The 23,996-nt window shown below is 39.0% G+C and overlaps 1 protein-coding gene across 5 annotated transcripts in view; it reads right to left on the minus strand.

The window, feature by feature from the left end:
- The window catches only part of mvb12bb (multivesicular body subunit 12Bb), a 60,308-nt gene extending 47,351 nt beyond the window's left edge, over positions 1-12,957 (minus strand). Inside the window, exon 1 of one of the 5 annotated variants that reach the window (XM_058071787.1) lies at positions 9,863-10,362. In XM_058071787.1, the coding sequence (XP_057927770.1) occupies positions 9,863-9,865 (3 nt within the window). In that variant the 5' untranslated portion in view covers positions 9,866-10,362. Of the gene's footprint in view, positions 1-9,862; positions 10,369-12,932 lie in introns of those variants that run through there. The other 4 variants (XM_058071785.1, XM_058071784.1, XM_058071786.1 and 1 more) reach the window with 4 other exon arrangements.
- Positions 12,958-23,996: the final 11,039 nt, after the last annotated feature.

Here is a 23,996-nt window from a genome sequence, read left to right on the forward strand (position 1 = left end):
ATACACCAAACCTGTTGCTGCAGCTTTTCTACACTACTGTGACTGATGACTTCCAGGAAACACTTAGTGAAGTTTGTCACCATTCAGTCCATTACTGCACCCTTCAATCATGTTTCTGTCATGTAATTAATTAGTAAAACTGTATTGTTATTTAGCTATTCTTCTCAGTAGTTGGATTTATGGTGTGTGAGTCCGTGTGTGTAGTGTAACAAGACATTGCACGTTATAAGATACTATCACTGCCTCTCTCCTCGGAGGGAATGTCGTCTTCTATTGCTCGCTATTTTTCACTCATCTTCCTGTCATGTTCTCAGCTCCCAGGGCTGTTCACACTGACGCACATCTCAGTCAGCTCATTGCCAGTTTGATGCACTTACACGTACAACGATGGAGTGGCAGAGCTCTTTAATATCATGTGGACGCAATAACATATTTCAAGATGAACATTCCACTGCCTGTAAATACCTCCTTAGGTACGGCTGCCCTATTTTCATTGTCAAACTCTTTCTTGGAAAGTCGGGTTAAAAGAAACACGACCCTGAGTGACATCTGGCTATTTTTCTCTCACAGTGTAAATAAGATATGAATTCACAAAACAACACTTTGACAATTTATCTCAGAGAGAGAGATATTGATATTTACATGGGCGATGCCTACTTCAATTTGATCACAATCTGGCCTTCCAAGTGCTATTTAAATGAGTGGGTGTCTTTCCAGCTACACGTTGTGAGGGTAAAACACAGCAGAGTGATGAAAGAAAAACTACAGATATTGACTAAACACGTCTTATCATTTATCATAATTTATCCATCCACTTTGTCACGGCTTCAGCATTTAAAGAAGATAGATGATACAAGATGTTGTCCTCTCTCTCATAATTCCATGCTCTAGAAAGTGTGTCCAATATGGACTTACTTTACCACTTTGCAAGTCCGTTGGCATCCGTTTGTCATCTACATAGTACATCTCATGTTCTTTTTTTCCCCCACAATAATATAAGACAGCTGGCATTTGGACCTTTAACCTGTATGATGAAAAATGCATTTAATGAACAGCAATATATCTTGTGACTAACATATCTGGAGGGAGTAATGTCAAAATTCCAAACACATATTTTAGTTGACCAAGCATTTGAAATGTGTTTTTCAGTTGGCTTTGAAGGGGCCACAGTGTCATTAAGAGACTTTGAAAAGTGTGGCACTTGCTATTCCCTGTTGTCATGTGCCTCATTTCAGAGGTGCTTGCCCCAGCTGTAGCTATTAATATCTGGTATAGAATATTCCCATGAGGTGGGGTTTGGAGAAGGTTCTGCTCCAGCACAGACACTTACAACGCCAAAGTTCAAAAAAGTGCTGACTTCCTCCTGAGCTCACAAGTCACCGCCATCTGCTCCCCTGCTAACTAATGCAAAATAACAACATTGAACAAATCTCCTGGAGGGACATGATCTACTGTTCAATTTTGACATCCAAAATTAATCTAACCATACATATGCATCAGAAACATGCAAAGAAAACTGGGAATTGCAAAGAGTTATTAGTTTAATAAGATCCAGTGATAGGCCTTACATATAACAGTGTGTCTTCTTTTTTCTTTACATCTATTACTCACACAGGACTTTGTCACTCAACTCTCTCATGTGCTATATGTGAATGTGCTGTTTGTCTGCTGTGGTGATTTACTCGGAACATTTTATCAAAGCGAGCCAAGTGAGCCTGCTCCACCAGGGACACATGCATTTTATAAGGGTATAAATAATCAATGATGCTGCATCAGTAATGGCCTGTAATGCAGTTTGGTAACCTCACCCGCCCCTACCCACTGTTGTGTGTTTCTTGGTCAGACATGGGAAAAAGATTGCCGTAGCTAATTCTTACAACGTAAGAATGGCTTTTGAACCATCACTATTGCTGTGTTCGTATAAGCACCTCTGTTACATCGCTATTCATTTTTTAATACAGGTGCTGTATTTAAAAAGTATGCCTTTAAAAGGTAAAGACATACTCAATTTAAAAGAATTAATTATGTTTATTTTTTGGTTGCACTTAACATTCATAAATAACTAAAATGTTGTAAAAATGAAACAGAGAAGCAAGGTGGATGAGGAAGAAAAGAGTAGCAGATGCAATAACATTGTCATCCTGTATGTCTCAGGTCATATCTGGCATACTCAGATGGATTTTTAACAAACACAACATACCAGTATACTTCAAATCTTTTGAGACAGAGGTTGGTACATCCCAAAGACAGGACACCCCACGCCCTGAAGAACAATCTGGTGTATGCTGTCTTGTGCAGTGAGGGATGCAAACAGCCACTGAGCATGGCACCACACAGACGGGCTAATTCTTCAGGTCAAGACCCTGCGGTCTACCTGCATCTCAAAGAGAAAGAACAGTCTTTTGAGGACAAAAATGTACACATTGTGGCCAGAGAAGGATGGTTTCAAAGAGGAGTGAGGGAAGCCATCAATGGTAAGGTGTGGGGGTCCACCTTTTCCCCACACCCAATGCTATCCTTTTATGTCAATTTCTTCTCAAATACACCGCTTTCAATACTACAAGCAGTTTTCCAACTGACTTTGTATCATCAGCAAGCAAGCCGACGGAAAAAAAACACTGTCAGTGACTGATGCACGGCCGTGCCCATTGTCACTGTAACACTGTAATTTCTGAAACAAGTTTAAGATTGCAAGGTGCGTACAGCAATGCATTGAGATTGGTGTAATATTTTTGCCATATTTGTTGTGTCGGTGACATCATCGTTTTGTAAAACAGTGTTGGCTGTCTACAGGAAAACAACAAGCGTTTTCAGATTTGCCCACTCTGGAAACTCTTTAAAAAAAAAATACAGATTCAGGGCATCCAGCATTTCGGTGTGAATGAAAGGCTGAAATTATAAAATACATCACTGTTTTGACCTGAAAATGTGTCCATGTGGCTAGCTCCTTAGTGTCACACACACAGCATCAAAGTTTTTGACCAATCACAAGCAGATTTAACAGAAAAAAGAGAGCTGAAAAAACAAAAAAGGTTGTTCACTGCAATGAGCCAGCTCCCACAGTTCACATCACAAGTTACTAGTTACTTTACCAAAAACGATAAAATAATGACTCCAGACAACCAGAACTCTCGTCCAACAGTGTAACGAAACATTTCATTCACAATTACAATCACATGCTGCTTTAAGACAAAAAAGCAGAGAAGAAAACTATGTTGCATTCACTTTAAAGAACTGGCTCCTGTCTGTCACTTCAAAGATCCAGTTCTAAGAGCCATTTCATTCGGGAACAACCCATCACCACAGTATAAGCAATATGCTATTTTTAATATTTTTAAAGGCAGCTCCTATGACACTCTTGTGCAGGTGTACTTTGACTACCCTTTTCCTCCCATGCACACACATTTACAGACAGAGCCAAATAGGATACACTTAGTTTCACCCCCCGTCCCCCCACGCTTCTCACTCATGAGTCCGTATTTTCATTATTATTAATATCTGCCTGTTTAATTTTCAGCTCTGTCATAATGTGTCGGCCTAAACTACAAGAGACAATCCCTTATTGATTACTTTCCCAGCAGCCCTGGCGCACGCCCCAGCTGATCACGGCTCTCATGCAGACATCTCATGCATTTCAGATAATAAGCCGCTGCTCTGGAGTTGAAACAAATTGGATGTGCAGTCAGTCACTGTCCAAGTGAATCATGTTGCAGTCTGTCAGTGGACTGGCTTGGATTATCATCTTACCCAATCAAAACCAAAAATGGGAGGCAAAAAATGCCATGAGCACATTCATTTTTGTACGTATATCAGCCTGTATCCTGTTTAGACATATTGTCATTATTTTATTTCTGTTCTAAAAGAAAGGTTACCATATCATAGAATCCTCAATTTATCAGAATATAGCTATGATTAATCATAGAGTCAGCATCCCGGCATTTCATCACAAAGAAAGTCGTCTGTCACCACTTTTTTAGTGTGAATTTCACGACGACTTTTCACAAGTTTTCCAAAAATATATTAATTAATAAATCATTCTGTTTAGTGGTTTAATGTGGTCTATTATTAGTCTAAACACATGCATATTTAAGCAAATGCTAAATATTTTGTACATATTAAGCATTTTCAAGCATAAAAATTTATAAATGTTCTAAAATACAAATACAGTACAAGGCATTCAAAAGACACATTCAACAATGATGATATGTGAAATGCAACAATGGTCACTCGGTGTCAGTAATGTTACTCTAATGGTCGGCGAGACACACAAGGACCAGACCGAAACAACGCCCTTTTATCTCAGATTGGAATGATCTCACGACAAAACGGAAGAGGAAGAGAGATGAGCAGGGTATGTGGCAAGGGAATTGTGGGGCTGTTTGGTTTCGACCCAGAAGAAGATGATTTTAGGGGTTTTAGTGCACAAGAAGGAGCATGAAGATTTTCAACATTTGTTTTTGCACAATATTTTCTGACCTGTAACCATCCCTCTGTAGAACGGCATGTAGAGCTTGTGAACTTTTGAGACACCACACACATGCTATTCTGTACATTGACAAGGCATACACTGAGCCAGAACTCTAGTAATGTCCAGCAGTGAACAATGTAGCCATTGTTGTTTTACTCACTTGGGATTGTATAACCCAAAGAAAAATAAAGCATCCTGTCATGTTGGACCAGGCTCGGTTTCAAATTCTGTGCATTCTTACAAATCTAAAAAGGACATATTTTTGGAGTTGCATGGGAAGACATGATTAATAATACATCAGTATTATAGAGCACAGACGGTGCCGCACTGACTTTAATGAGTCCATGGAGGGAAAACAAACCCAGACAGAAAACAACTACACACACATCCGTAAAAACATCTGCATTTAAATCCTAATAAATCTGCCCCCTCCTCACCACTAGCTTTAAGTATTAAGTTAGCGGTTTGTGCATAAGGCACCGGGATATAGAAATCATTTTCGGTTGACAATCTCATATTGTTGCAAGCTGTATGAGATAATTGTTCTGTTTGAAAAGTACACCTGAGGTGGTTTGCTGCAAAACTCCAGCAGTAGAATAATTGGCACCCCAGTGTAAGCCTCCCCCTGTTTGTTGCCAGCTGTTTAAAATATGGATGATATTGTTTTCATTGCTTGGCTTTTATTGACTTCCACTTGGGCCCGTGGTATAATCCTATGACCTTTTCTCCTGCGTGAAAAAAGAACATAAACAAGGCATTCCCTTGTGCACCAGCAAAGCTGAGCAGCAGGTTTCTGTGGATCTGTGGACAATAAGATAAAGCAACTTACAATAATGTATGTATGTAACCAAAAGTGGAAAAAAAGCATTGCAAAAATGATAAGAAGTGCTGTGTAGTTTTTTTTTTCAAACACATTTGTTTTCCGCACACACTCAATTTATATCTGATGGCTCTGTTATGTTGATGCCACAATAATCCTGGCCTCGTTGCGTTATTCCACGTATTGCCACCCATTGTTAACTCTTGCATAAATACATAAATAGGAAAATGATTAAATTTGAGTTAAGTCTTTCTCAGTGTTGACTGTCATCTTAAATCATGCAGAAATGTGATAATTACCCACACAAGGCCAAAAGGGCCCATCACTGCCACTTTAAATCCAATAAACGCCATGACCTGATCACTATAATTGACCATCTATCAGGGCCATTGAGGAGTCCAGTGCTGCTAACCGTCGCTTATAATTCCTCTTGATCATTGCTAATTACAGAAAGTGGGAGAACCCAATATCACAGATACACAGAGACAGCTGCTGCCTGCATGTTCACAGAGGTAGGATAGCCTTTTTATTAATGATGAGCTGTGAGGCTACATACATTCACTGCAAGTGGTATTATCATAATGAGATCACCTGTGTTCCTGTCTAAAGGGGCTGATTTAAATTTATGTATATATAGCGTACTATGTTTAAACCAGTGCTGTAAGTGTGGCAATGTTGGACAATAATGTGTTTGCTCTGCAAGAAGGTTTAGAATTTTTTTGTATTGTTTGCTTTGCTTCCATGAATTGTTGAATTAATTCATCCAAAGGGTCTGTCTTATACTGAATTGAACAAAAACTGGAAAAAAAAATCCTATTGTATACAATGTAAATCCAATTAATCAATTCCAGACACTCAAAAATGTTACAGAAAACACCTTTGATGTAGAACAATTATAATTTGACATGCAGAAAATAATGCAAAATAATTATAAATGATGAATGAAACCTTTATGGAGAATCCTGTTGGTAGAGACAGACAATTGCTGAGGGAGGAGGGCAGGACAGAGCCACATGGACACTATGTCGGTACTTTGGTGCAACTTTTTCTTGCGAGACAGCACTTCATGGCACAACACGGTCTGCAACCCTGCTGCATTATGCTATAGTTTACAACTTATTTTGCAGCTGTCATCAGTTTAACCCCACAGAAACAGACTGTAAGCGCTACAGTAAGAGTTACAGTACATAGTGCACTTGAAAGCCACATTACATGAACCATTACATTGACCGCCCTCTGGCGCACAGAGGTACACACATAATTCCGTGGCTAGAATGTCCGATCTTGAAAAGAAGCACAATCCGATCTTCATAGAGACTGAGTCACCAGTGCAGTCACCAATGCTTTGTTTGGGCACTCGATTCGTAGTTTGAACTTGGTCTAGTTTGTTAAAACAGTGTTTGGTCAGATGATAACCAAGACAGTGTAGAAAAACAGGAGACGTGAAGAAATCGAAAACCAGGAGTACAAAAACTGATTCCACTGTACACCCAGTGGACAGCATTGTTTTTGCTGATGTAATAACTTTACGAAAATTGTGTTATTGTGAAAGTAATTAATTCGTTAATTCATTTTCTACACAAAAACTTTGAAACTGCACAATTGCCCTTGCAGATTGCTTTTGCTCACCATTGTTACCTGCAGTACCTGCAAATATTTTTATTGTTTTTATAAATGTTAAAACACACACAATTTATGTAAAACAAAAAGATATGCAGTAGTTTCCTGGAAAAAACTGTAGGAGGGAAGTTTGACAAGACCCCACCCCTCCAATCATTTAATGTAGCAATGCAGTAACTCACTATAGTAACTGTTGGTATGATGGAGCAAACTGCAAGCACAATATACTGTAGCTATAGATTGTGCAGGGGTATTTAATAGGGGTATTTAATATTGTTGCCACTGGTGGGTGGTGGTGTTAGGGCATTCCTTCAGACACGGCACATGCAATCAATGTTCGTTAAAGCGCCTGTATGTGCTTTTTGTTCATGTAAGCTCTGTAATTGACATGGCTTGTCCAGTCGCTCTGAGAGTAGATCCAGCACAGTAACAATTAGTAACTAATACATGCTAATATGAGTATGTATTAGGGCATTCAACCACCAACTTATTAGATTGTCACTTAGTTAACCTTGTGTTACATTGGCTTGTTAAGTGGGAAAGGAAAGTAACCCTGGGGAGAAAAACTGGTGGCGTAATAAAGCTGGTTTGGACAGCAATATTGTAAGAGCTTAAAGTGGACTTAAAGTCAGTGTTGACATAAATATCAATGAACCACCAATATGCGAAACAAGCACACATTCAAAAATTGCATCGTTTTTGCAATAATGAGCATTCCACTTCTTCTCGTCAATGGAAACATGTCAATGGTATAATGTACAATTTACTGAGGTTTTATGGAAAGACCTATACCTCTTTTAAGCACTGTTCAATTACATAAAAGCCACCCAGCCCTTGGATAACCCTTTTTATAGTAATTCATTTATGACTGTGGTCAGAGAGGGGCTGCGTCTGCTGCCACAAACACCCCCCGACATGTGTGCATGGCATGAGGATGAAATCCACAATCCACTGAAGGGCACAGTTTTCATTAAGACCTCTTCTTTTCCTACATAAGGACATCATAAAGTAGTCCACCCGACATTCACAAGCATTTGTTTCATATTTATATTTGCGGGATTTCAAAATGTTTCTGACTAATAGAAAACACACCATTCAGACGGCTTGTTTTAGGGAGGGGAAGCGTATGAACATGGGCAGGAAAGGAAAAGGAAGCATGAAAATGATGCCACAGATGTGGAGGAAAAGGATACAAAGACGTTGAGTGACTGGTCAAGATCCAACAAGTCTGTCCACAGATGACTATGATAATTTTAACCACATTCTGAAGCAAAGTTTAAAGACTTGGAGGCTTTTGGAGGGTTAGAGCCTATTTCTCTTTATAGCACAATACCTAGGCAACGTACCATTTCTCTCCACCCTAAACATTGCTCACACCGCCATTCCCTGAAGCTTGAAAGCATAACATTTCTCAACCGGCTACTCCCACTGGGACATGGGTTCAGAAGATGGAAATGCAAAGGATAGTTTTATTGGGTGGTGGCAGACAAATACATCTATAAACAGTACATATTTTGGTCATGTTTGTGTGTCGACTGCAGCTTGAGGTGCCTGAAGTGATTAAATGTCATATATAAGATGATGCAATATGCTATTAGGTCACATGATAACATGTGGACTGACGGTCACAGTGGTATGAAAAATTTTGGACACCCCTGGTAATTTTCAAGATTTTCCTTCATAAATCACTGTTTTTTTGGATCAGCCATTTCAGTTAAATATATCATATAGCAGACAAACACGCTGATAGATGAGAACGAACTTTATGAGAGAGATGAGAATTAACTTTATAGGATTTACAGAAAGTGTGCAATAATTATTTAAGCTTTGCTTCTTCCTACTCCTTTTGGACATGTGGAACTGTGAACTGATTATGTGATGCACTCAATTGTAATCTGATGCATGTTCAAATGAAATAAAACCATTACCATTACCATTAAACAAAAGCAGGCAGGTGCATAAATTTGTGCACCCTTGTTTTATTGATTTGAATACCTTTAACACTAATTATTGGAACACAAAATTTGTTTGGTAAGCTCATTGACACTTGACCTACACAAGTGTAGCCAATCGCGAGAAAACGTAGATGCCTTTTCTGCGCACATGCAAATTAATAATTACTGCACACTTTCTATAAATGTGATTAACTTAATTTCACTTCTCATTTATCACTGTGTTTGTCTGCTTTTTGATATATCTAACTGAAATTGCTGATCCCAACAACCAGTGAGTTTTTAAAAAGGACAATTTTGAAAATTATCAGGGTTGCCCAAACTTTTTCATACCACTGTGCATGCTTTAACTTTCTTATGCTCAGACTATTAATAAGAGATCAGACAACACGGTTACAGGTAAAAGGAACTATAGCGTTACTGAAGGCTAGTAGCAACAAATCAACCTGTCCCGGTGTGATGGTCACTCTGGACGAAATGGTTTAGGCTCACTGATGTGATGAAGGAAAGTCAATGTCAAATGTCAATAAGAGGGCACAGGTTCTGTGAATGGCATGCCCTCACCTAGGGGGCCGTGTGAGATACTGTGTGGCCCCCTAATGTATCCTAATCTGAATTATGACCAACAACTGACTATATGACCTCTCTCACATGTGTATTTTTGTGTATATTTCTATTTTATATGGCATCAATGGCAGTTTACTAGTTTAAGTGTTAATATTTATCAAGTGTTACATGGAAATTTTGAATAATGAGATTTTTCATATAATTAATAATAATAGTAACACAGTTGTCCCTCACAATGTTGTGGTTCGCTCCCACGCTATAAGGCATTTTCAGACATTAATTCATTAATAAATCATCACTGTTTTGTGGTAGACTATGGCCTATTATGTATTAGTCAAAACATATTTAAATACAAGTGATATGATCACTAGGCAACAGTAATGTCACATTTCATTACATCACCTTGTCAGCCATAATGACATAAAGTTCTCCTACCATTCCGTGTAAACGTGGTAAGTTTTTGGCTTCTTACTTTGTCTTTCTTCCCCACTTTTCTCCTTTCTTAAGTTTAGAAGAAATCAGTTTGAGGCAAACTGGTTAGCTCACTAGCTAAAATGAATAATAGGTGTGTAAAGGTGACTATAGGAGTGATATTTCATGTCAACAGGGATATAATAATGTTAAAACACATATTTAGAAAGTCATAAGCAGGTTTTCTATGTTCTAACTATGAAAATAATTCATTTATTAACATTTTCTCCTATTTTGTGGAGACATTGCTGCTGTTTTGTTGGTTAGCTTATGGTGCTGTGGAGTTACAGCAAGAAAGCTAAATGCTAATAGTTGACCCTGCTTTACGGTGAACAGGCAGTGCCACGCCCAGTTGAATAGCGCTCAAGAGTATGTGTGAAGAGAAGTGAATTTGGGTGATATTTTTTTTTATTTCTGAATGAGAAAGGGCTGCAGGTACTCCGGTTTCCTACCACATTCCAAAAACATGCTAGGTTAATTGGCGACTCCAAATTGTCCATTTTGTGTATATGTGCCCTGTGATTGGCTGGCGACCAGTGCAGGTTGTACACTGCCTCTCACCTGAAGTCAGCTAGTGAGAACAAGCGGCATAGAAAATGGATGGATGGGTGGGTAAAGAATATTGGTATTAATAGTCATATTATAATATAATATAATTATATATAATTGTATATATAATTGTGCAAATGTAAATGTAATGCGATGCTCTGCAAATTGTTGCGCATGCTCAAAATAAACTATACCATTACCAAACAACAATATAGAATTAGTTATCATATTTGTAATATTTTAATTAGGGTGACTATTTTATTAACAGACTGATGAGAAATATCATAGTGAGGCATTCAGGTATTTTCTTTCTTGAGCTAATAATAATTGTTCTAAGTTTTCTTTCTTTCTTTCTTTTTGTTTAAGCAAATTAAATATGAATATCAAAGGAAGAAAGGAAATAAAACTTGTGAGCCAACTTGCCAATGTTGAACCGTGCCTTTGAAAGTAGAACAAACTTGAGAAATAAAAAGTGGCAGCTTATGGCAAACTGCACTTCAGAGAATGCAACCCTTTTTTCTTTCTGCCACATGTGACAAGTGAGCCATGCAGCTTTGCAGAATAATACATCGCTGTGTGTAATTATTTCTTTTCAAGTCCATACAATAAAAAAAAAGACTTCATGCTTGCTTCTTGCCAAGGCTGGGACAGCAAGAGCTATACCTTCCAAAATATTCTCTCTTAAGACTTTGACATGCACATCTGTCTGCATGTCAGCCTCGCAACTTTGTAGACATCTTTGGTTTTAATGAAACAGATCTAGGAACTACACATGCAATAGGTGTTGTGATGACACATTTCCACAAAGAATGTGTCAAACTTTTATTTTAGTCTTAATTATTCCCAGTTGAAACCACACTGACAAGATTTGAAGCGCCCTTCAAAACAAGACATAGACCGTGCTGATTTTCATAACAATACTTATAAGCATGTTGAGTAATTTTGGCTGTAAATGCAAGCTAAGTGTGTGCCTATTGCTTTTATGCATTACATGAATGAATGTGGACCATGTCTTTGGTATTTTGAGGAGTGAAAGAACGCTGTTTGGTTTGAAATTCTCCTGCTGCACTGCGGTCACAAGGGGGTAGCATTGACACAGTTGTACGAGGCCTTCATCTGGCAGCCCAGAAGCAGGACAAACCGCATTTGATGTAATTGAGGTCTTAGACCTCTTAGAAAAGCACAATATTGGTTTGTATGTGGAAATGTTCAAAGAACAATGGATTTACATAAGTGGATATAAAAGTGTATTTGGAGCTTCTCTGGCATGTTAACCACTCTCTAAACATCAGGGAAAGGGGCTCCTTCAAGACGAGACAGGTAATTTGAGGCACTTGGCTTGAAATATAATGGAATGCAGTAGTGGGATTAAATGTGTGACTATAAGATTCAAACTTGACTATTCTTTGCTTGGTGATTCACCCATGCTAATGTATTTGCAGCTATTTCAAGCTTAGCGCAGGAGTCCAACAAATCAGCAAGCACCATAAAAATAAATTATTGGAACTATTTTTTAGCATTGTTTAGAATTACAAATAGGATTACTTGATGTATCAACATGGAAAAAAAGCTGTCAGAGAAAAAATATAATTATGACCTTCAGCCGGCATATATTGAGCTGCTAATTATCAATCATTCTGCCGCCACCCAAGTATTCCCCTAACTAACATTTTTGTCTATCCATCTTATCGTCGAAAGAAATACTTAAGAGTACGAATCTGGCAGGGACCCATAAATAAAGGTTACCTATTTGCATATTCAGTTTATCATGAATATTGCATACTCTGTACATAAAAATTCAAATGCAGCGTTTATGAAATATGATCATGCTGCAAATGTGTGAAGACACAGAGCACAACCCATTCACACACAGGGGATTTAGAGCTTCCCTGGGTGATTAATAAAAAAACATGAAATAGATATTAGACCAACGGAGAGTAACTTTTTTTGTTTTCCTGTCGAGCATCAAGAAATTAATCTCAACATTTGCCTTCCTCTGAAAAATATTTCCCAAACATCAAATTTGACTTGATGTCAAAGTTAAAGACAGATTACCGGTAATATTCCAGTGAGGCACTGACATATTTAAACCCATGCCTTTATAACAACCACCTCCAAAATAATGACACTCATAAAACAAGTATGCCTCACTGACTTGTCCCTCAGTGGTCATTCTCAATTTGAGTGATCTAATATGACCATGCATAAACACACATCACATCATGCATCTTTACTGTTTAACATTCAGGCATTAAATGAATGAATGTCAGATAACACTGATGTATGTCAAATGACTGCTGCAACTTTTTCACTACGCAGACACCCACATGTGTGACATTGGCTGTTTTGGTGCATATTTCAAGTCGCTGGGAGGAATAACGCCATAAAAGGAACAAACGCTGCAGCAAGTGTCTCATCTCCTCTCGTGAACTAGTTAACCTGAAAGAATAGCGTCGACAAATGTGCTTCAGCAAAAGCAAATTACCTGGGTTTTGTGGAGGGGAACTAATCTCTCCAAGCATGACAGTGGACAGGAAAGGCCTCTTACTGTTATTATGATGTGTCGGCTTGTGTTAGATAGAGGGCCTTGATGGCCGCATCAGGAAGGAGCATCAAAGCCCTTCCACCATGACAGCGCTCTGATGGATGTACGGGTGGCAAAGGGGCCGGCAGGATGGAGGTTAGATTGAAGATGAGAAGAAGGAAGATGATGTGTGGTGCAGTGGCAGTTAAATATAATAGTAAATACATATAAATGCTTACATTGGCAGTGAGCCATACCTGTCAACATTTGCATTTGAAAATAAGAACATAAGAGAAATACCCCCACTCACTATGCTGGACGAAAAAATACCTGATTACCAACTGCCAGTGAGTGGCACCACTGACCTCACAGATTGCAACTCAAGTACCATCACCACTGTCACTTGCAGGGCCGTAGTGGATTTTTTTTTTCTTTTTCTGAGAGTTCAAATATGTGAAATTTATGAGAAAGTATATAAACCAGAATGTGACGGGAAAGAAGAGCATAATACAGCAGGTTACAGGGGAAAACGAGAGGGCAGAGACACACAGCCAGGTTGCAGACAGGTTTCGGACAGGAAACCATTCATTCATTCATTCATTTTCTACCGCTTTTCCTCACGAGGGTCGCGGGGGGTGCTGGAGCGTATCCCAGCTGTCTTTGGGCGAGAGGCGGGGTAGAACCTGGACTGGTCGCCAGCCAATCACAGGGCACATATAGACAAACAACCATTCACACTCACATTCATACCTATGGACAATTTGGAGTCGCCAATTAACCTAGCATGTTTTTGGAATGTGGGAGGAAACCGGAGTACCCGGAGAAAACCCACACATGCACAGGGAGAACATGCAAACTCCACACAGAGATGGCCGATGGTGGAATTGAACCCTGGTCTCCTCGCTGTGAGGTCAGCACGCTAACCACTCGAATCTTAAGCATCTTTTTCTATTGGTATCAATTGATAGTGATACCAACATTAGGATCAATATCATCGATATGTATATAACACTGCATATTGTTCGCTAACTGGGAAAGGTATGAGAACCTTTTTATTAGTTTTTTTTGCATACGTTATTAACATAAACCCAGAAAACACGCTAACCCGGGTGTCCCACTGTATATTTGGAAATAAGAATTTGACCCACACTGTACGTCTTGATATTATAGATGGTTAGAAAGCAAAAATACAACAAGGTTTTAAATGATAATTTGGTAGAAGTACTGTCGACACACAGAAGCACTTGTTGGTGTGTTGACATGTTCTTTCCCTCATCTGAGAATCAACACAGCTTGAAGGTATCTTATTCACACTCTACGCACTAAAATATTAATAGCCAGTTTTTCTCCATGTCAGCAAATGGTAATTTTATTTCCCGTGAAGAAAGGCACATTTCCCTGTTAACACCAGTCCCCAACGTTGCTCCTCATCTTGTCCCTTTGTCCCATGAGACAATCATTTGGGGGAAGAGTTAAGGAGAGAGATGGTGCTCCTCTTTGGCTTGGGAAGGATTGGGGGTGGTGACGCACAGTAGGGCAGGTGTTGTTGACTTTACACAGGGGAGTCTCACCAGGCTGCAGTGCCTGGCCTACATCCATCTCTGTACCATGGGAGATAAATAGAAAAATGTGACCCAAACAGTCTAACATTATGACTAGAGCAGGGATGTGTTCCAACAATGGAGGGGTAAGGAGGGCTCACCGTATCATTACTAAAAACAAGGTGCACACAGCAATTAATTCCAACTCTAAATTAATGTCTACCACATGCAGAATTGCTCTCTGTGGCCACAGGAATACATTAATAGCGCAGAATAGAGAAAATAATGGAATTCACAGCCATGCTCCTGATAAAATGGGCTTCAATGTGGGCTCATTTCTCGATCAACATTTTTGTCATCTCGCAAACTTTAATTTTTCAGCCTTTATTGTATAAAATGGTGTGATCTTTCGACTGCCCTTTGTCTTGGAAGAAAAATTAATTCTCATTTGCATTACCACATCTAAATGTCAGCCACCGATATTTTGTTAGACATTAGTAAAGCTGGCAGCCAGAGTCACAGGATAATTGCACTCAGCGTAGCAGAGGGATTTACATAATTTCAGATAGCAATTAAAGAATCCTTGGGAATTTTCTTCCCACCCGCTCTCTCTCCCTCCAGCTCACTTTGACAAAAGAAGCATTCGTTTACATTAAACTCCATGCTCCTTGCTGTTCATTTGCATGAAATTAAAGGTTTTCATGATCTTGAACAGTGGGGTAACATTTAAAATGCTGTTTTAAAAGCCCTCACCTTGGAATAATGAAACACTTCTATTTTTCAAAAGTCAGTGGGAGTTCATTGACTGCCAGTCCAAAGCAAAAGTTTCTTTTCTGCAGTAAAAGAAACTACATTGTCTTGACAAAATTAAAAAATACAACGTTTCTTTCTTATATTGACTGCCTTGATCCTCTTCACATGATCCCCAACATTTGTGGTCTGAAAACTAAATTCACTCCCCGATAGAACATGCACTGAAATCCCCTTCAAGCTTTTTTTTCCTGGATAGTTGAGGACACATTTGCCAGTGCTGTGAAGATAAACATCCTATGTACAGTATCTTTAATTAGGTCCCTGTGGGTCCCAGTTTTATCTGCCATGCTGATTAGAATAAACATTAGCTTGCCCGAGCCCTCACTGTGATAATATGAATTGGTGTGTGGTAAAAGACAACATATAATCGTCCACAATTTCAAAAATTCAAATTCAAAGCAAAATCCATGTTCAAATCCTTTGTGCCTCGGTGTGGTCTGTCTGACACACTTGATATGGGGATGGATCATCAGGATTAGTTAAACAGAACTCCTCTCTTGGGGGGTATGTGTAGCTCAGCATTCCAATGTGCATAATATTATCAACAGCGCGAGTTTACGTCTGGCTCTCCCAAGTCATACTAGTTCACTCTTTTGTATTTAAATCAGTCAATGCACTCTCTGATCAGATGGAAATGCCACCGCAATTACTGAAAAAAATCCTGATGAATAGTAAGGCTGTGTGAAAAGACAATAAAGATAAATAAAAATCCTCAGCAGAGCAATACCCTTCACACTTCTTCCTTGATTCCCTCTCCATCCTTAGCGGCATCACAGAACATTTTCACACTAGTCGTCCCACCGCTGTAAAATAAATTGTGACAGTAACTCAATATGAAGTGAAATAGCTGAGAAAGCCTTGAGTTCACTTGCGCTGACAGTGCTGTTTAATTCCATCTTGTGCCAGCCTGACATTTCTGCTGCCACTAAATATTAAACATGTGTACCCGTTTCATTTGCATCTGGTAATGAGGTGGGAGACAGCACCCAACTGGTCAAGCCTGTCCCTCCCTCCCTCTCTCTCTCTCTCATGCTCATGCTTCTCTGCTTTCTCCCACACGGATGAGGGAAACCAGCACAACTAACTAGAGAGGAAGTGTGCTTAAAGACAAAATGGAAGCACAGGGAAGATGGAGGGGAAAGGTGAAGGATGGGGTAGGTTTTTTATGTACATGTTTGCACTCTCCAGAATTCACAAAAGCAGACTGAAATGAGCCCAGCCCTCAAGTAATGTCTGCTTAGGCTGACATTTCTCCTGGAATCTTTTAAGATGCATTCCTTGCTACAAAGTGCATTAGTGGAAAGAGCAGAAACACAGGCTCTAGAAGGGAGGGTTAAATGTGATTGCTCTAAATGTCATCACATCTTCATAATGCAATATATATTCATGATGTGGCAGTCCAGGAGGGCAGACACCACAGTTGTGTTCTGTAATTCAAAGGTTTTATCCCTATTTTGATTCCCATACACTGTGGGTAAACACTTCTTATGTCATAGTTACCACTTTTACTATTATTACAAATCCTGATATATTGAGGACTGAAGTTCAAAGTCTTCAAATTAATTTTACATCCGCTTTCTGTGTAGATTCAATTTACTGAATATGACCTTCATTTCTTTGTGGCAGCTCTAATTTTTTTAGATAATGTAGTTATTTCATGAGCACAACACAGCATGCGTTTCCATCTAAGGTCATAACAGAGTTATGTAAATAATCAGAAACACAGTGGATCCACATGTTTCGTAGGAGTGATGTTCCAGGTCCACGAGTGAATGTCACTGGAGACGCCCATAAAAATATGTATTTTTGACACACTAACCATTTGTTTTTACTGATGTCACTAAAGAAGTAGTTAGCAATTGTGCATGGGGAAGACCAACGCAGCATCCTGGAAGATGTATCAAATTTGTCTAAAACAATGGCTTGTTCCCCATTATGTAATCATACAGTAGATCCCACTTCCCCGCGGGTTAGCATTTCTTGCCTACTAACGAATGTTGAAGATCGTATGTACATCCATATAGTTTTTTTTTAAATATAGCTCACTCCTGCCGCTCCAAACCCTCCTGCTAACTTGACATCAAAGTTCTCAAATTTTGGATCAACATTTGCAATAAATGTGACTTGGAATTCACCATTGATGAACAATGATTGCAGTCACAGGCTAACGATACAACCATGCTTACATATATTGTGGGGCAGCCTCTAACTGACTCTGAAGTGGCTAGCAGTAGTACGAGGCAGTGCACTCGGCCACTGTGTCATCCCAGGTAAGTGTCGGCAAAGGTGTTTGTCCAAGCTGCATCTGCATAATCCATACTGCCTGCCTGTTGCACTTCCAGTAACAACTTAATGATCACATATTAACTTGTATTCAGCTCCCTTAGTGCTGAAGCCAGATTCTTATAAGTATGATGTGTTCAAGAACTGCCGAACAAAGTGTGCAATCTCAATTTGATGAAAAAACAATAAAGCAAACAGACAAAATCATGTAAAAAGGGTGGTCTTTTTCAACAGTTGTACATGTATGCTGTACATTTGACCTGTATTATTTTTGAATATGTGGGGATCCATTGTATGTTTTCATATTTCTTTATTCATTGCGCTCAGTGGAAAACCACCCCGTCAGTCAGTGAGGACATGCACTAGTTTGTGATGTGTCAAATCAAAGTCAAACCCTATTGAGTAAAAAAACACACACAAAACAGTAGAAAGACAATTAGTATGTGCGTATGTGCTTCTGCTTATGAGGCTTCCCATATTTATTTTCACTCATAAGAGCAGTTAAGCACATTCATCAGTCATCAACAATTGTGTCCACTCCCGTGCCTCCGGTGGGACTATGTGTCCTGGGGTTTACTGTTGCTAGCTTGTCATGTCCACGTCAACAGCACTTATCGCCTTCTGTCTGAGAGCCGAGGCATTTCCCCGGCATTTAGCTGCCTGTTTGTCTTCTCCTGATTTTCCCCTCCAAATCTGTCACTTATAGTCTTCACCTGACACCTCACAGACTGTTCCTCTCTCAAACACTGTCAAAACACCAAGATCCAAGAGCAAAAGATAGCAGCAGGAAACCACAGATTGCCACATGTTATATACTCATCATACACGGCAAACAACGGCCTGTGCAGACAAAGTGTTCGGAGATTCTTCACAACTTTCATCGACATGCTGACTGCTATCCAAATAAGAGAAAACGAACCATTTGTGTTCACACATTTGGTTTTGCAGCTCATTTGGACTCAGGTGCTGCTTTATTTTGCTTCCATTGTTGCCTACCAGCATTTTCACATCACTCAGATGTTCATTGTCTCCTTTTTCGAGCACTGGCATTAAAACAATGCATTTCTCAAAGAATGTCTGGCGCAGAATCACACACTTTTGTCTGTGCGTTTTTCTTTTTTTGGCCTTTCTTCCACCGTGCAAAGCCGCCCATTATTTCAATAAGCTCTTTAGTTTAATACATTATTGATCTCAAGGTTGAACTACAGGCCATTGTATTACCAGGATGCTAAAGCCCATCTTGGCATGACACTCATGTACATGTGAAGAATTATACCAATTATGAAGTCAACCAACAGCAACCTCAAAAAGCAATCAATTGTCACATTGGAAAGCATTTTGTCCCACATTGCTATTGGCTTTGTGGTTACACCGAAGGGGTGGGCGTTGGATGTTAAATGACCTGCAAATGTGTTGTCCACTTGAACAAATAAATGCCTCTTCCCATATGGAGGCCTTTTTCCCCCCCAGGAAAAAATAATGTATGATGCCACCAGGTAGCTGTAATTACCTTGAAAATAGTCACATTTTCACAAGGTGGAAGATTTCTGTACATTTCACCCTGATTTGATGAGCGTGCCCACCATGGGTGTGTAGCCGATGGCAGATTAGCAAGAACTCCACAAATAGTTTGACAGCACCAGGCAACCTATAACGCACAAATTAATTTATATAAGGAAAACAAGACTGACACATTTAATTTTCAGTTGGCAGTACACAGACAGTGGTAACATTAACCGTTTGACTGCTGCATTGAATGGCCACAACTTTAGCTACACCTGGGCAGATGGTCAAATATTTAAGCCCTCTCAATATGCTGCAATATGCTGCACGTTGCAATCTTAAACTTGTTTTGTAAGCGATGCATTTCACAAGAGAGCTGTATACGCCTTGCTCTGTCACTGCTGGTGTTTTTTTTTAATTGTCTGCTCTCTTTGGCTGGTGAGATAAAGTCACTTGGAAAACTTGCTTCAGGTACTGAACGTGGTCCCTTTTGAGGCTGACAGATGATTTCCCTGTACGCCATCATTGCATGTTTGCATGCATCACCAATTTCACACAGATAGTTAAAAAAAAATAATGAAATAGTCTCTTAATAATAACTCTTACAGATCACATACACACATACACATATGGTGGAATATTAATAAATATAGCAACTTCTGATCAATCCATGTCAAAATAATGGACAATCCCTTTACAGATACAGATAATTTAGATTTTTAACAAAGTCAAAATATCTCATCATACTTAATATAACACTAATAATGTGAATATTTTTGCGGTGAGATACTAAGAATTTGATTTTGAAAAACTTGTTAAGTCAAAGGGGCTTCTCTTGAGTAACATGTCAACTGAATCGAGCTTTTCTTGACATGTTATCTAGTTTTTAAGCTGCTATGTTATTTGTAAAAGATGACTCATCTTGTTTTGAGAAAAATACTTAATTCAAATTAAGACAACAAATCCGCTTTATTGAAAACTACAGACTACAGGCTATTTTTCTGACATTTCTATCAAATCTTGTCCATGTGATACCGAAGAAAAATAGAAGAAAGCACTGGATTTTTCCTTTTCTGTTTTTTTGTACTCTGGATATATTGCAGTACATTAGTGAAAATAAACAAGCTGACATCAATTACTGTGTCTGCCATATTCAGCCTAAATAACCCCTCTCACTACAAATGCAAAAAATATGTTTGATGATGTCTATGAGAAAGTGAAATGCAGTGAGGTTTATGGTTGGTGACACTATTATAATTAGCACAGAAAACCTTCGAAAACAGCATCAGAAAACTGGAATATCAGAAAGTTTTCAACCAAAATGTTCATGACTGCTAATAACAATAAGTTATGAGTTAACAGCTAATAGTAGAAAGTCCCAATGAATTTTCTATAACTAAAATCTGGCTTGCAGTACGAAAAGACCCCTGACACACGTCCTACAAGCTTTGTTGTCACTCAAAGGTTATCATACCAGCTCGAAAATATGGTTACTACTTATCTATCCTGAAATGCATTGTGAGTAGCAATAATATTAATAATGAGAAGTATTATTAAGTCATTCATCCCAGACATTTTACCAACCCCTTCTGTACCGGCCATTTTAGATGATTTTGACAGATTTTTTAGGGCACACAAATATTGTGTTCTGTGGCTATGCAAACATTGTGCCTACCAAAAAAAAAAATAGACTCTCCACATCTGTCCATTATTTAGTAATAATCAAAACATAGAGAAGTTTCAGAAAAATATCAGTTTAATCTCGTCCAAAAATGTAAAAAACGTATAAATACATCTTAGGATCGGCCGTTTTGGTTCATAAAAATGTATAAATTAGATTAGATTAGATTAGATTCTACTTTATTGTTATTCCTCATGTCACTGGTACAGGGCAACAAAATGCAGTTAGCATCCAACCAGAAGTGCAATTTTCTAAGTACCTTAGTAGTAAGTAAATGTAGAAAAAAAAATGCATCTTTGGTAATGAATGAGTGCTTGGCGACTATAGTCCAGGGTCTACCCCAACCAGGGACGGCACCAGGAATTCTGGACCTTGAGAAGCATTTGAACAAACCGCCTCTCCAATGGGCACCCATTTCAAATAAGTATGTTGTACACTTTTCAGTATAGGAAAAACTATTTGAGGAAATAAAGTATGCTGTTTTGTGTAAACTAATAACATCCTTCTACATAATTCAATAAAACAATGTAATTCTTCAGTTACCATTTACTTAGTGTTTGTAATATGCAACTTTTTATCCTTGTCTTATTCAATGGGAGCAATTATCGAGGCCTGTAGATATTCTCCCTTGCCCATACATCTTTTTTTTTTTTTTTAGATTTGGTGTTTCCTGTTTGTCCTTGTTAACAAACACATTATAATGGGACTGTTTGTGTAGCTTGTTGTTCCAACTCCATACAGTAGTTGACATCGTAACTCTGCTTCTCATACGTACTTACTGCAACAGTTCTTATATAGTGAGATATAAGATGTTCAATGACTTGTAAATTATCTTAAAAATCAGCATACACGTACATGGACCCCAGGAAACATCCACACTACCCACCCAATTTTTGAAAATCTCAACTCTGGCCGGAGTTTTGCGTCATGGCCAATTATGCAAATTAGACAATGACTAGACGAGGAGCACTCCCACCCCCTCTGCACCCCAATGGCATAGATAGATTACAGTCTTGTGGGAAACACTGCCTTGTGTGTTCACAATATAAGCAAAGCAGAAAACCTGATAACCTGTAAACATTTGGAGAATGTAACCACCTGCAGGGTTCTGCAGAGAACCATGCCTCGTGAAAAAGTACAATTAAGGTCACCTTTATTGTTTCCAATCTAAATCAACTGCTTGACATATAAGTGACATTTTAATGAAAATTCTCGACAGGTTATTTTGAATAGTTTCGTAAAAGATGCAGAAGGTTGAGCAGTGGTGAATTGCAAGTGTCTTTTGGGGACAGGTGGTGTGATGGGTGTATGGAATCCGAGTCAAATAAATGAAGTGGAGATGGTAATACAGTGTGTTCCACAGAAGAGTGACAAGCCTGTTCCTCCCATAAAGCAGCTGAGCTGGCATTAAACAGACAAGACATCCAGTTCAGTCAGTTATCAGGCCAGGAATAATGAAGGAACGGGCCGGCAGACCAGGACCAGTCACCCTAGTCAGCCAAGTGGAGAATTTAATTTCAAGAAGGTATCTCTGCAGCCAAGCATTTTCCCATTGGAGGTCCATTGGTGCTTGGGTGAACATGGACAACTCAGTGCACCCGAATATGAGTCTCACCGGCACTGACATAGATGTGTGCTGATGGATCTCAGTGCGGATGGGAGAGCGAGTGACTGAGTGGTTTCAGTTTGGTAGGGCTATTGAAGAACAAAGGGAGCGATGACAAGCAAGAACACTATCACTGAGCTTCCTTGTTTTCCGCCGTCTTGGTGTGTATAATTATTAAATTCAAGGCTGTGGAATGAAGAATGGGTCTATCTCACCCAAAGAGGAGGAGAAACTATTATTTTTATTTAATGGTACCTATCCCTGCTGCCGTCTTCATGTCTACTTTTCTTCCTCCAATACATTATACATTTGTTTGTCACGCTAAAAGGTCAACTTTGGATCTATTCAACTGATTAGATTTTTCAAGGCTCTACCTTCAAATGGCTATACACGGCACATGTAATTACGTATGTTAGATGTGGAAGGCCTACCTGTTGTTGGGTTGTCGCTGTCTGTTCGTTCTGCAATTTTGTTGTTCAAAATTCTATTTTCCAAATTTCCAAGTAGTTAGAAATTGTACAAAACAATTGTTAGCAATATGTGTGTTCTTCCAGCAACAGTATTAATACAACTAGTTATTGCGGATTGTGGATGGAGCATGATACCCAAGACATCAGTTTGGACAAGACAGTACACTGCATGGATTGATCTCTGCGGGTGACAATAGTACTAGCCACAGCTGATCAGCTTTTGTAATTTTGTGAGGCATTTATTGGCTTATGCCACAATCAGCCAAAATCAGCCAAATCGCATTTCATATTTGCCTTGCAGGGTCAGCTCACAGTGACATCAGAATTTTTCTGTCCTCTGACTGGCTCGGGTACAAAGTAAACTGCTTGCCATTAGTCTCTATATACACACACACTTTATACTATATACACATTATATACTTTTTTGTTTCTTTAAACTTGACTATTGCACTGGAAGGAGAAACTCTCCAATTTCGTTGTACATCTTGTATAATGACAATAAAGGCCATTCCATTCCACAAAAGAAGCCTCAACACTTTGCAGTCATGTTGTTGTTATGATAGACCAATGAGTAGTCTACTGCCGTTTTCAGTGGGTCACCAAAAAATGCACATTACATCTGTGCTATTTCTTTGCTACACCACCACAAAGTTTGTGCCATGTTTATGGGCGACTTGACATGTCATTCATCCGATACAGTTAGATTGTCTTTATATATGCTGGATAAGAGCAGGCTGTAAATAGATGAGGATCTCACCACTTTGCCTCACATTGTGTTGAGTGGGGAATTTTAATTTTCATTCAGTTTCATCCCAGTTTAGGCAAAGCAGGTGGACAGCCTTGAGATTTAAAGATGTTGAACTTAGCATCCATGTCCAAGTCCAGGTACACCATGTGGGGAAAACATTTATGCACACTATTTTTTGAAATAATTTTTGAATTTGGCGATAAAATTGTATTGTTCCAGAGCAGAAAGCGGGCGGGATACGGTCCTTTTAACATGAAAATATTAAAAAGAGTGGATAAATGGGTACAGAAGATGTTATCGTTAGTCAGCTGAGATATTTTCCCTATGAATGCTGAATAGGATAAGCAGAATAGAGGTATTGGGAAAAGTCGGAAGCGTCA

Source organism: Doryrhamphus excisus, chromosome 4 (assembly GCF_030265055.1).
Source record: "Doryrhamphus excisus isolate RoL2022-K1 chromosome 4, RoL_Dexc_1.0, whole genome shotgun sequence".
In the NCBI taxonomy this organism is placed as follows: domain Eukaryota; kingdom Metazoa; phylum Chordata; class Actinopteri; order Syngnathiformes; family Syngnathidae; genus Doryrhamphus; species Doryrhamphus excisus.